The sequence below is a fragment of the Hibiscus syriacus genome, unplaced genomic scaffold (genome assembly GCF_006381635.1).
Source record: "Hibiscus syriacus cultivar Baekdansim isolate YM2019G1 unplaced genomic scaffold, ASM638163v2 tig00110821_pilon, whole genome shotgun sequence".
Lineage (NCBI taxonomy): Eukaryota > Viridiplantae > Streptophyta > Magnoliopsida > Malvales > Malvaceae > Hibiscus > Hibiscus syriacus.
This window is the reverse complement of record NW_024062877.1, coordinates 123,990-137,605: the sequence shown is the minus strand read 5'-3', so window position 1 is coordinate 137,605 and position 13,616 is coordinate 123,990. Positions and strand designations below refer to the sequence as shown.

General features: G+C 33.8%; 1 protein-coding gene across 1 annotated transcript; it reads left to right on the top strand.

The window, feature by feature from the left end:
• Positions 1 to 9,996: 9,996 nt before the first annotated feature.
• LOC120142288 lies at positions 9,997 to 13,570 on the top strand. Its single transcript, XM_039157025.1, has 3 exons — positions 9,997 to 11,166; positions 11,758 to 12,428; positions 12,502 to 13,570. The coding sequence occupies exons 1-3, from the start codon at positions 10,061 to 10,063 to the stop codon at positions 13,524 to 13,526; spliced, it is 2,802 nt and encodes a 933-aa protein (XP_039012956.1). The 5' UTR covers positions 9,997 to 10,060; the 3' UTR covers positions 13,527 to 13,570.
• The last annotated feature ends 46 nt before the right edge of the window (positions 13,571 to 13,616 follow it).

The following is a 13,616-nucleotide window of genomic DNA, read 5'->3' as shown; positions in this document are numbered from 1 at the left end:
TTTGCACTACTAGAATATACTAAGCTCCTAGCTCACTCCCCCAAACTTTTCTCTTTTAGATACTTTTTAATAGGCGACCTAGACCTGACACTTGGATGATCGACACATTCGTACAATATTATTTTGTTGTAATATTTTTATCTTTCGATTTGCAATTATGATGGGTGACATGTGCCTATTTATTTTGAAATACTTGTCTTGCGATGTATATTACTTTTGTGACTGATGTTAGAATTACATCGATACTGATTTGTGAAAGAATTTGTTTTACTCAAACATTTATAGTTTTATATATTACTCGAATTATAACTTATTATTAATAACTATGTTTTTTAAAGGTATTTATTCATAATATGGATTTAAATTATTGAAAAAATATTTTGGAAAATTTTATCGTAATCTGCTAGATATGGTCGTAATGCAATGGTCGGGTCCAGGTGTTATATAACTATTTACCCATTTTATTTTAACCACCGATTTTTTAATTTTTTCAATCGGGTCTCCTAACTATTTAAATCTTGGCAATCAAGCCACTTGTCGTTAAATATTAACGGAGGAGAAGACATGGCAGTTAATAAAATTTATATAATTATACATTTAATCCTCATTACTTACATATTCTATTAATTTGGTCCTAACTTTTATTTAATTCAATAAATTTAATCCTCAATCCGATGGTGACATATGTCTCTGTATGATTTGATATTTTTTAATATTTTTTATTTAATAAAGTTTTCATCCAATCAAATGGTGTCATGTATCACTAATTGAATGAATAGAAAATAAATTAAATCAATAACCGCTGTCAATGGGGTTTGAACCGGGGACGCAAGCCAAAAAACTAAGCGTCCTAACCACTAAGCTAAACTACTAAATTTGTCTATTATACATAGCATAATCTATATAATTTATAATATAGTTAATGATAATAAATAACCTTATAAGGGCTCAAACATGAAATAATTGAATAATGTATATATATATATATATAAACAAATATTATAATTGATTAATAAATTAATATGTTTTATTTATATTTTAAATCACATTTAATGCAAAAATTAAAATAAAAGTGAATTTAATATTTTATAATTTAAATGTATCATTTTACATATTTTAAATTAATAAGTTGTCTTCATTTTTCTAATTTTATTGAACTGAAATGAATCATATCTTATATTTTAAAATATTATAATCTCGATCGGATTCTAATCTTATTTAACAACTCTATATTAAAATAGACTAATTCAATAAAATCAAGTTTCCCCTTAAGTTTTCTTCAAATATATAATGAATAAATAATAAAATATAAAATTCTTAATTTAACCGGGATATAAACAAGTCAATGCATAAGTTAAAATGCTTACTATGATAAATGCTCAACTATCAGTAAAATTATAAGTCAAGGAAGCTCTTCATTATATTTCAATTATAATATATTAAAATTATTTTTATTTTTTCATTAAAATATTTTAAAATATAAATAAAATACATTCACATATTAATCAGCTCTAATATTTGTGTATATATATCATATTATCGTATTATTCAATTATTTCATGTTGGAGTTCTTATTAAGTCATTTTCTCTTTTTTTATTGTCATTAACTATATATACAATGTCGTGATAGATTTGTCATTTGAATGTTGCAACTTAGTGGTTGGGGCTTTTGCTTCTTTTCCTTACGTCTTGGGTTTAAACCTCACCAACAATGGTTATTGATTCAATTTATTTTATATTCATTCAATTGGTGACACGTGGCATTATTTGATTGGATGAAAAATTTATTAAATTAAATAAAAACATTAAAAAATCGAATCACATAATGACACATGTCACCATCTGATTGAATATTAAATTTATTAAATTTATTAAAAGTTAGGACCAATTTAATAGAATGTGTAAGTAATGAGGACTAAATGTGTAATTATATAAATTTTATTAATTGTCACGTCATCTTCTCCATTAATATTTAACGACAGGTGGCTTGATTGACAAGAATTAAATAGTTAGGTTACTCGATTGATAAAATTAAAAAATCAGTAGTTAAAGTAAAATGAGTAAATAGTTAAGTGGTCAATGATATAGTTTACCTTAAAAACTAATGTTTTATAAATATTGTATTTTAATTAAATTACATTTAGTTTTTTTAACTAATTTATAATTATACGTTTAGTACTTTATAATTTAACATTTTATTAATTAATTTAATGATGCTCACTATTCATCTGCGCTCGACGAACATGATAGATTTATTTATTTATTTATTTATTATATATTTAGTAATAATCAATGAAGATCATGATATATTTATTTCATAGATAAATGAGTTACTAAAAATTCTGGCGATAGCCCGATGATATTTTTTAAGTATTGTACTTATTAATTGTTTTAGATGTTTCATAGATTAATAACTATCGAAAATATTCAAAGGAATTCGCCGATAATTTTCTAATAATATTTTTAGTAGTATTTCTATTTTATAGATAAATAGATTATAAAAAATTCTGATAATAGTTCGTCTGTAATTTTTCACTCATATCTATTTTAACCTTAATCAAAAGGATCTGACTATTTTAATACGATAAATAATTAATAGGATTCTTGGTAATAGCCCGACAGTGGCTTCTAAAACTAAAATCTTACTTTTATTATTCTTTTCTCGCTCTTTTTATATTTTTTTCTCTTAATATTTTATGAATTATTTACTTTTTTATTATTTTATCATGACATTTTTAATCTTTGTATAAAACAAATAAAATAACATGCTTTTTTTTAGAAAATTTATATATTTAATAATAATAATATTATATGATTTATATATTTATTATTTAAAATATAATAGAATGGATTTGTTAGGAATTCAAACTCAATGTCGGCAAAGATATTTTTCAATTGGTTGAAACGTGGCAGCAACAAAGCATGACAATAATAAAAAATATTATCACATGGAAGGCAACTTGGCAGCACATGCAAAACTAGATTGCAAAATTGAATTTACACGGCATGAAGACAAGAGAAAGTCAGGCGGCATAAAAATTGAGAAGCTTCAAATAAGTCGGTTTAGTTTCCTATATATATGTATGTAATTTGTAGCAAAGAGTGTGTGAGTAGTGAGCATGAGTAACGAGTGAGCGAAAGAAAAATAAGAGTGAAGAAAAATATTAGAGAGAGAATTGAGAGAGAGCTTAGCAAAGCTATAAGGTAATTGTAAACTAGCCGCAACTAGTATTGCAGTATTGTAATATTGAGGTAGTGTCATTGTAACGTATTTTGTTTCGTATCAATAAAAAGTTCGAGTTATAAATTATAGTGAGCCCATCTACGCTTCTAACAAGTGGTCTCAGAGCTTGGTTCGAGTTCAACGTGGTAGAGAAGATGACCAACATAATTCAACCTTAAATCTCGAGATTGACAAAGATGAATTATGGCAATTGGAGCATTCAAATGAAGGCGTTACTAGGCTCCCAAGATTGTTGGGATATCATCGAGGATGGTTACATCGAGCCTGAAAATGTAACAGCAGAAGTAGCCCTGACAAATGAAGAAAAGAAGGTTTTGAAGGAATCCCGGAGAAAAGATAAAAGAGCATTGTTCTTTATTTTTCAAGGAGTAGACAAATCTACCTTTGAAAAAAAAATTGATGCGAAGACCGCAAAACAAGCGTGGGAAATTCTGCAAAAATCTCTACAATGTGCCGAAAAAGAAAAGAAGGTACGCTTACAAACTCTTAGAGCTGAGTTTGAGATGTTAAAAATGAAAAATACAGAAAACATCGATGATTATATTAGCCGTGTGAAAGCGGTCGTAAATGAAATGAAAAGAAATGGTGAATCACTCGATGATGTTAGAGTGATGGAAAAAAATTTGCGGTCATTGAGAAGAAAATTCGATTACGTGGTGGTGGCAATCGAAGAATCCAAAGATTTATCCCAAATATCGATCGATGAGCTTGTGGGTTCACTTCAAGCCCATGAGCAGAAAATGAAACAAAATGAAGATTCAGAAAATTTGGAGCAAGCTCTACAAAGCAAGATGAATGTCAACGAAGGAGAAGCTAGCAGTAGCTACACACGAGTTCGAGGAAATCGTGGTGGTTATCGTGGAAGATATAGAGGAGGACAAGGAACTCGTGGATGTGGTGGTTGATCATATGGCACTGATCAAATAACTGAAAACAATCCAACATCAGGCCGTGGACGAGGATTCAGAGGTCGAGGTAGGGGCAAATATCAACAATGAAGTAAATTCCAGGTACAATGTTATAATTGCAATAAGTATGGTCATTATAGTTATGAGTGTAGATTTGCTCCTAAACAAGAAGAAAGAAATAACGTAGCAGCAACTGAAGAAGAAAAAATTGAAAAATCTCATGTATTCCTCACTTATAAAGGAAATGAAGAATTCAAGAAAAATATTTGGTATCTTGATAATTGTGTCAGTAATCATATGTGTGGTCAAAGGGAATTGTTTGTGAACTTAGATGAAACAGTCCATGTGCGAGTGACGTTCGGAGATGACTCGAATGCAGAACTAAAAGGAAAAGGCGAAGTCATGATTACTCAGAGAAATGGAGAAAAGAAATACATTTCAGATATTTATTATGTACTTGCTTTGAAAAGCAATATCATCAGTCTTGGTCAACTCCTGGAAACAGGATATGAAGTGCAAATGAAGAACCGATCGCTTGCCATCAAAAAAAAAGAAGGAGATTTGATAGCCCAAGCTGATATGAATCGAAATCGTCTCTTTACAATTGATATCGATTTGGTAGAAGTCAAGTGCATGAAGACCACGATCAAAGATGATTCATGGCTATGGCATCTAAGATATGGACATCTTGGATTTCCTGGTTTGAAGCTATTATAAAAAACAAACATGGTGAAAGGACTACCAGAGATCAATCCTCCAAATCAGTTATGTGAGGCTTGTATAAAAGGAAAACAACATAGACAAAGCTTTGAAGTTGGTAGATCCTGGCATGCCCGGAGACCGGTGGAGATAGTACACACAGATATAGCCGGTCCTTTTGATATACCATCGCTTAGTGGTAACAGGTACTATCTAACTTTTATTGATGATTTTAGTAGAAAATGTTGGATTTACATCTTGAAAGAAAAGTCAAAAGCGATGGAAAAATTGAAAGAATTTAAAGCAATGGCGGAAAAACAAAGCGGTCAATATTTGAAGATACTCAGATTAGATAGAGGAAGCGAATATACATCAAAGTTATTTGAAGAATTCTGCAAAGAGTATGACATCATCCATCAGCTGACAGCCAGATACACGCCACAACAAAATAGAGTTGCAGAAAGGAAGAACCGCACAATGCTGGACATGGCAAGAAGCATGATAAAAGGTAAGCAACTATCGAGAAATTTCTGGGTTGAAATAGTTCGATGTGCAGTTTATCTATTGAACAGATGTCCAAAAAAAAGTGTAAAGTATATGACGCCAAACGAAGCATGGAGTGGTCAGAAACCAGGAATTGGAGACCTAAAGATTTTTGGATGCATCGCATATGCCCACGTTCCTGAACAGACTAGAAATAAGCTTGATGACAAAGGAAAAAAATGTATTTTCATTGGCCATAATGAAAGAAGCAAAGCTTACATATTATATAATCCTCTTACCAAGAAAGTAATAATTTCAAAAGATGTTGAGTTCGATGAAGCAGACTATTGGAGATGGAGCAAAGAGGAAAATAAAGTTGAAGGACTATTTTTTAATGAAGATAAAGATGATGATCTTATCAATCAAGAGGAATAAGCTGATGATCAAGGTCCTCAACAAGCTGTATCATCATCGTCAAGCAGCAGCAGCGATGCCAGCAACATAATAGAAGATTCTGAAGCACTTCCCAAAGAAGTTCGAAGATCCACAAGAGAGAGATGAATGCCAGAAAGGTACAACGATTATGAATTAAATAATATCTCACTTTTCTATTTACTTCTGAATAGTGATCCAATTACATAAGAAGAAGCGGTTGAAGATGAAAAATGGAGGAATGCAATGGATGAAGAAATTGCATCAATAGAAAAAAATGATACATGGGAGCTAACAAGACAACCAGAAGGTCATAACCCAATTGGAGTAAAATGGGTTTACAAGACAAAGACCAATAAAGAAGGAAAGGTCGAGAAGCACAAAGCGAGACTAGTTGTCAAAGGCTATAAGCAAAGACAAGGAATAGACTATGATGAAGTATTTGCTCTAGTAGCAAGGATCGAGACCATCATACTTCTCACAGTAGTTACAACACAAAAAGGATGGAAAATTTATCAAATGGATGTGAAGTCAGCATTTCTAAATGGCTACCTAGAAAAAGAAGTTTATATTGAGTAACCACCTGGATACATTAAAAAGGGACATAAAGGCAAAGTTTACCGATTGAAGAAAGCTCTATATGGTCTGAAGCAAGCGCCGAGAGCATGGAACACGAGAATTGATGAATATTTCTAGAAAAATGGGTTCATGAAGAGTCTGTACGAGCATGCCTTATACACAAAGAAAAATGAAGAATGTGATATTATGATCGTGTTCTTATATGTGGACGACATGATTTTCACAGGAAATAATCCAGGTATGTTGAATGATTTTAAGAAAGCTATGACTAACGAATTTGAAATGACAGATATTGGAGAAATGTCATACTTCCTTGGAGTTGAAGTGAAGCAAATACAAGAAGGAATATTTATATCACAAAAGAAGTAAGTAGAAGAAATTTTAAGAAAATTCATAATGGAATATTGCAAGCCGGTAGCTACTCCAGCAGAACCAGGAATAAAATTAAGTGTGAATTCAACAAGAGAGCAAGTGAATTTGACGTTGTTTAAAAGCATCGTTGGAAGTCTAAGGTATCTGACTATCACACGACCAGACATAACATACGTTGTGGGATTGGTAAGCATATTCATGGAGAATCCGAAACTAGATCATTGGATTGCAGCAAAAAGAATCCTCAGATATGTCAAAGGTACAACAGATCATGGTTTGTTCTACACGCATTCATAAAATTCGAAGTTAGTTGTTATTCTGATAGTGATTATGGGGGAGACTTAGACGATCGGAAAAGCACAACTGGATATCTATTTCATATCGGCTCTGCAGCATTTTCATGGTCATCAAAGAAGCAACAAACGGTAGCTCTTTCAACATGTGAAGCAGAATACATAGCCGCAGCAGCGTGCACTTGCCAAGCAATGTGGTTAAAGAATATTTTGAACGAGCTAAATTTGGCACAAGAAGAACCAATTACAATCTATGTCGACAACAAGTCTACAATTTATCTTGCCAAGAATCCAGTCTCTCATAGCCGAAGCAAGCATATTGATACAAAGTATCACTTTATACGAGAGAAGGTGAAGAACAAAAATGTGGAGCTAATTTACTGCAGAACTGAAGATCAACTAGCATACATTTTTAAAAAACCATTAAGAGCATGCATATATATTCAACCGACTTAAAGAAAAGCTTGGAATGGAAAGTCGAGTTTGAGGAGGAGTGTTAGGAATTCAAACTCAATGTCGACGAAGATATTTTTCAATTGGTTGAAACGTGGCAGCAACAAAGCATGGCAACAATAAAAAATATTATCACATGGAAGGCAACTTGGCTGCACATGCAAAGCTAGATTGCAAACATGAATTTACATTGCATGAAGACAAGAGAAAGTGAGGTGGCAGAAAAATTGAGAAGCTTCAAATAAGTCGGTTTAGTTTCCTATATATATGCATGCAATTTGTAGCAAAGAGTGTGTGAGTAGTGAGAATGAGTAACGAGTGAGCGAAAGAAAAATAAGAGTGAAGAAAAATATTAGAGAGAGAATTGAGAGAGAGCTTAGCAAAACTATAAGGTAATTGTAAACTAGTCGCAGCTAGTATTGCAATATTGTAATATTGAGGTAGTGTCTTTGTAACGTATTTTATTTCGTATTAATAAAAAGTTCGAGTTATAAATTATAGTGAGCTCATCTATGCTTCCAATAGGATTGAGTCGTTTGCGGGTCAAGACGAGAATCCTAATACGGGTTGGATCTATCTCGATTCCTTACACTATAATATATTCTTTTTTGAAGTTTTATTTCCTCATTGAAAATTTTCTTTTCTCTTTATATATTTTTTTAAATAATCTGAATAATTATAAAATAGTATTTATTTAGAGTTTCTCTAATATTTTATCGACATACTTGCTTGAACTCAGAATATTTAAGAAGAATAATACCCTCTTTTACTACTGGAGTCATTTTTGAATGATTTAAAGTATATTTTATCTAAAATTTATAAATCCCATTGTTAGGTGCACAAGCAAGTCACCTTAAGATTATTGTTTTCTCGGAGATTTTAGGCGCGTGTGTTTTTTACTTATAAAAATATATTTATATAAGAACTATCAACTATGTATATAGTTAAATAAATATAGATTTTGAACCATAAAGTGATTTTAATGATTAAAGATAGTGTTTTTCTTCATAGAAATTCTGGATTCAAACATATGCATTTACAAATAATATTTTAGAGAATAATATTTTTTATATAAAAAATGAAACTAATACATGATATATTTATAAAAGTTCAAAAATATAATTTTATAATTGATTAATCTAATAATTTTATTATTTTGGAACATAAAATTAAAATTTATCATTTATAAGATAGAATGCGATTTTGTCATTATTTAGAACTAAAATTTTAAAAGGAGTTAAATTAATATTCTTATCATTTTAGGGACAAGGACGCTACCAACTTTAACTTTGTCATTGTGTCCAATAATCTCGTTCAATTATATTTAGAATTAGAATTTATTGAACGATAAAACAAATATTGTTTTTCTGAATTCCGTGCAATTGTGAATGTATTGTCGATAAACTAAGAAAAATTATGAAGAAATACTCTTTTAATTATCCCATACTATCATAAATATTATTTTCACTTTTCAATATTCATAAGACTCAAACTAAAAAGATATAGGGGTTTTCTTAGTTATTCAATTTGTGCGGACAGTTGGGCGAGAATCCATCAAGGAAAGAGGTTGCTGCAATGTTGAATCAATGTATGTACATTCAAAGTCAACCCCTCCCTTGTTTTACATATGAACAAAATCCCCTATTATACACATTTTTCTCTTATGTACTCCATCTTCATACTTTGCCTAATATACCTTCCTTCTCCACAACCCTACGCGCCACCCATTCACTAACATTTTTCTTTCAACCCAAGTCTAAAACGTCTCTTGCATGCTTCATTTGCAGAACAAGAAAAGGCTGTGTCCTTTTAATCTCCTTTCTTTATCGCCATAAATTCTATGTTGTCTTTATCAATAGTTTAACTTCAACTTCATTCAACCTATCGAATGGCATAATATTAAAAGAGTATGTTATTCTTTTTAAATGATTCGTGTTTGAACAGTTGAGTTTGCAGGGTATGTACACATTGTCAATAGACTAAAAAAATTCTAAACGGATACTACTTTATAATTAATTACTCCAGACTATTTAAAAAAAACTTCAATTACATTTAGTCTAATTGAGATTTTAGTCCTTACAAATGCTAAATGTTGTGATTTCATTCTTTAATATGAAAATCAATGTGGTTTATTTGTCTTTACATCAGTGATTTGGTTAAAATTAATAACGTTATTAATCGTTATTAATAACGATTTAGCTTCATTGATCAATTTTGGCCAATGAATTGTTGAAAATATACTATCTTAATTAGAGTGTTGAAAAGCTTTGACAGAAAGGGGGGGGGAGCATATGGGATTATGCCCTTTCATACGCCATTAAAATCGGCTTTCTTGAAGAGGTGCCTAAGGAAGTAGTGAAAGTAACGCGTACACAGATTTCATTTCTTAATTAACTTTATTAATATTAAACATTTGGTCCCATGTGACCTTCTCGTTGACTACCTATCATTCATTTTTTTTAGTATATATATACTGTGCCATATGCCATAGGATCCATTGCCCTTCGCCGCCACCTTCTACGGCACTACTCCATCTCTCTCTCTTCTTCAAGCTCGAATTTTTCAAAGCATTTACGTTCTTCATTTGTAGGTAAAAAATGGGATTTGTTCGGAATCCGAATATGAGAAGTGGGGATTTCTTGGAAGGAATGTTTAGTGATTACGTCGGAGGAAAAGCAAAGGTTAAAGCTCCGAAAAGCGCCTCCACTCGGCTTGTCACGGCTCTCACCTGCCTGCAATTCGTCTTTGCGGTGTATGCTACGTTCCTTTTGTATTACATGAGTCCGGCGGTTGATTTAAGGACGAAACCGGACTTTACTTGGGCCACAAGGATCGCAAGGAACATGAAACAGTTGATTGTCACCCCGCACGTTCTCAGCCGGTACCAAGACGCCAGCTCTTCGCTCATTGGAGCTGAAATCCGTCCGATTATGCCCTCCGATGTTTGCGAGCACGAGAAGATTGATTTCTTGCAGAAGCAATCAAACGATGCTCAAATGATCAAGCTGAAGAGAGAGTTGTACGATGAGGTACTGGATTTCCAGAGCAAGACCATCGGTACCGAAACTCTAGCCGAGCTAATGGCAATGAAATCGAGGTGGGATATTCACGGTGTAACACCACCGAAAGTGACGGTGCTGCTGAACCATTTCAAGAGGAAAACACTCTGTTCACAGCTTGATTCTTTGCTGCAACAGACGCTTCCATTCCATCAGGTTTGGGTACTGTCATTCGGGAGCCCGAATGAGCAGTCTCTAAAACAAATCGTCGACAGCTACAACGATTCGAGGATCAGCTTCATCAGTTCGAGCTACGATTTCAAGTACTACGGCAGGTTCCAAATGGCTTTACAAACAGAAGCCGATCTCGTATACATCCTCGACGACGACATGATTCCCGGGAAGAAAATGCTACAGATTTTATCCCATGTAGCAGGGACCGACAAGTACAAGAACTCGGTTTTGGGAAGCATAGGCAGGATCCTACCTTTCAGACAAAAGGATTTCACATTCCCAAGCTATAGGAAATTCAGATCGAAAGAGGCTGGACTTTACTTACCCGACCCTGCCTACGATATCACCATCGATAAAATCGTGCAGGTCGACTTCCTTTCGAGCTCTTGGTTCTTATCTGCTGAGCTTGTCAAGACACTTTTCATTGAAACGCCTTTCACTTTCATGACTGGTGAAGATCTTCACCTTAGGTACGTTTTTACCATCACTGAAAACTCTATAATCATTGCTCTTTACTGAATATGAAAATCTTTTCATTATTATAGCATGTGTTCCACTTTCATTACCATGTTTTAATCTTATTTGAGGAAATATTGATTACAGAAGAGAGTTCCCTACATGTTTGATGAAATGTGTTATAAAAAATCTTCTTAACTTATGCTAAAAATATATTAGTTACGATTTGGTCACTTTTCTGGATATAGTCAATCTCTTTCCAGGAAAAAGGTGGAATATTTTATTAGTTTCAGTAATGGATGGATACTCAGTATCATGTTTCCACTACTGATATTTCTACCATCACTTATTTGTCTGTTCTAAATTATTTTGTTACGTATAATACATGTTTAGTTGTATGGCTGGGAATGGCACTTACTTTTATGGTTCTGTATAGCATTATCTAGACATCATTAAACTATATATTAACCAGTCTTCATATTCTTCTTGAAGTATAGGTATTTAATTTCTTGTTTGTTACATATGTGAACATGGATATTAGGATATAAAAATAGTGAGCTGGTGACAATTTTCAAGCTTCTGATGGTATCATAATTTTTTTGCAGCTATCAGCTTCAAAAGTACAGAAATGCAGGCTCATTTGTACTTCCAGTTGACCCAACTGACAAGGAAACTTGGGGTGATAGTGAACATAGGCTTGCATATGTCGCAGAAACCACTGTGATCTTCAAGGACATTGTCCAAGTAAGGGATGATCAATGGTGGAGGGCATTAACTACTGGTTATGTGACTCAGTGGGCTGCAATGAATTCTCAAAAGATTGATGCTCTCTTTTATGCTCACTCGGTCGATGAGGTTAAGGCACTTGCACCATTGCTCGAAAAGTTCAGGTCCACTTTTGGGAAGAAGGCTTACATTGTAGTCTCTGGGGACGATTTCTGCCCTTGTGAAGATGCTGCTGCAGCTCTGAAATGGCCGAAGCTGGTTTGTAAAGAGAGAAGGTTTAAGATTTTCGATTTGCATATGGGAGCGATTTCGGGAACATCGAACTCCGAGGTCCCGGTTCTGCAAGCGGTGTACTCTAGCATGAGAGGGCTGATAAAAATGCATAACCCCAGTGTGGTGATCACATTGGCAGACATTGATTCCAATGTGAAGAAAGCCTTGAAAATGGCATCCGAGACAAATGCAAACGGTACTGCACTGGTCCTTTTACCTAGATCTTCGGTCTCAAAGGTTCTATGGATGGCTGATCTAAGATCAACTGCATTACCGAGTAAGTATATTTTATACTCACACATATATATAATTGATGAACAATCATCTAAGCGATCAATTGTGAATTGCAGATTGGAACCGGATGAGGATATCTATCAACATAATTACTCAAAACCGGGCTCAATCATTAACAAGGCTTCTTAAATCTCTGAGTGATGCATACTATATCGGAGATGAGATTCCTATCAGCTTCAACATGGATAGCAAAGTGGATGCGGAAACCATTAACCTTGTAGATTCATTTGAGTGGCCTCATGGTCCTAAAACTTTGAGAAGGAGGATCATTCAAGGGGGGCTAATTCGAGCAGTTAGCGAGAGTTGGTACCCTGCATCTGATGATGACTACGGTCTACTTCTTGAGGACGATATCGAAGTCTCCCCATACTATTACCTTTGGATTAAATATGCTCTATTAGCATACCATTACGACCCTCAAATCTCCCTCCCCGAACTATCGTCGATCTCTCTTTACACTCCTCGATTAATCGAAGTCATGAAGGAAAGACCGAAATGGAATCCGACTGAGTTCTTCAAGCGCATTCACCCGAACACACCGTACCTCCACCAGCTACCTTGTAGTTGGGGTGCAGTTTTCTTCCCCAAGCTTTGGCGGGAATTCTATGTTTATATGAACATGAGATTCACCGAAGATGCAAAAGCAAACCCAGTTCAAATCCCAAAGTCTAGAACAAATGGTTGGCAAGCTTCATGGAAGAAGTTTCTCATTGACATGATGTATCTCAGAGGATACGTTAGCCTTTACCCCAATTTCCCAAACCAAGCTAGCTTTTCGACGAACCATATGGAACCGGGGGCTCACATAAGTGCAAAGGACAATGTTGTAAGGCACGACAAGACGGATTTCGAAGTCCCATTGTTGATGGAAGATTTTAGGCCATTGTTGCCAAATGGGAAGTTACCACCGGCTTCGAAGCTGCCATCACTTAACCTTTTCAACCAACCTGTTTCATTGAAAGGGCTTAAAACAGCCGGAGCCAAGTTGGGTCAAGATGTTTTACGATGTGACAATGCGACGGAAATCGTGACGGTCGATAACGTGACCGGTCTGCCACAGCGATGCTCAAAGTTCATTTGATCGAAAATCGTTAGTTATTCGGTTATTCTTTTTCAGAAAAATGAAGATCAATTTAACATTTTTGATAAAGCTTTCACTCTGCAGATATAT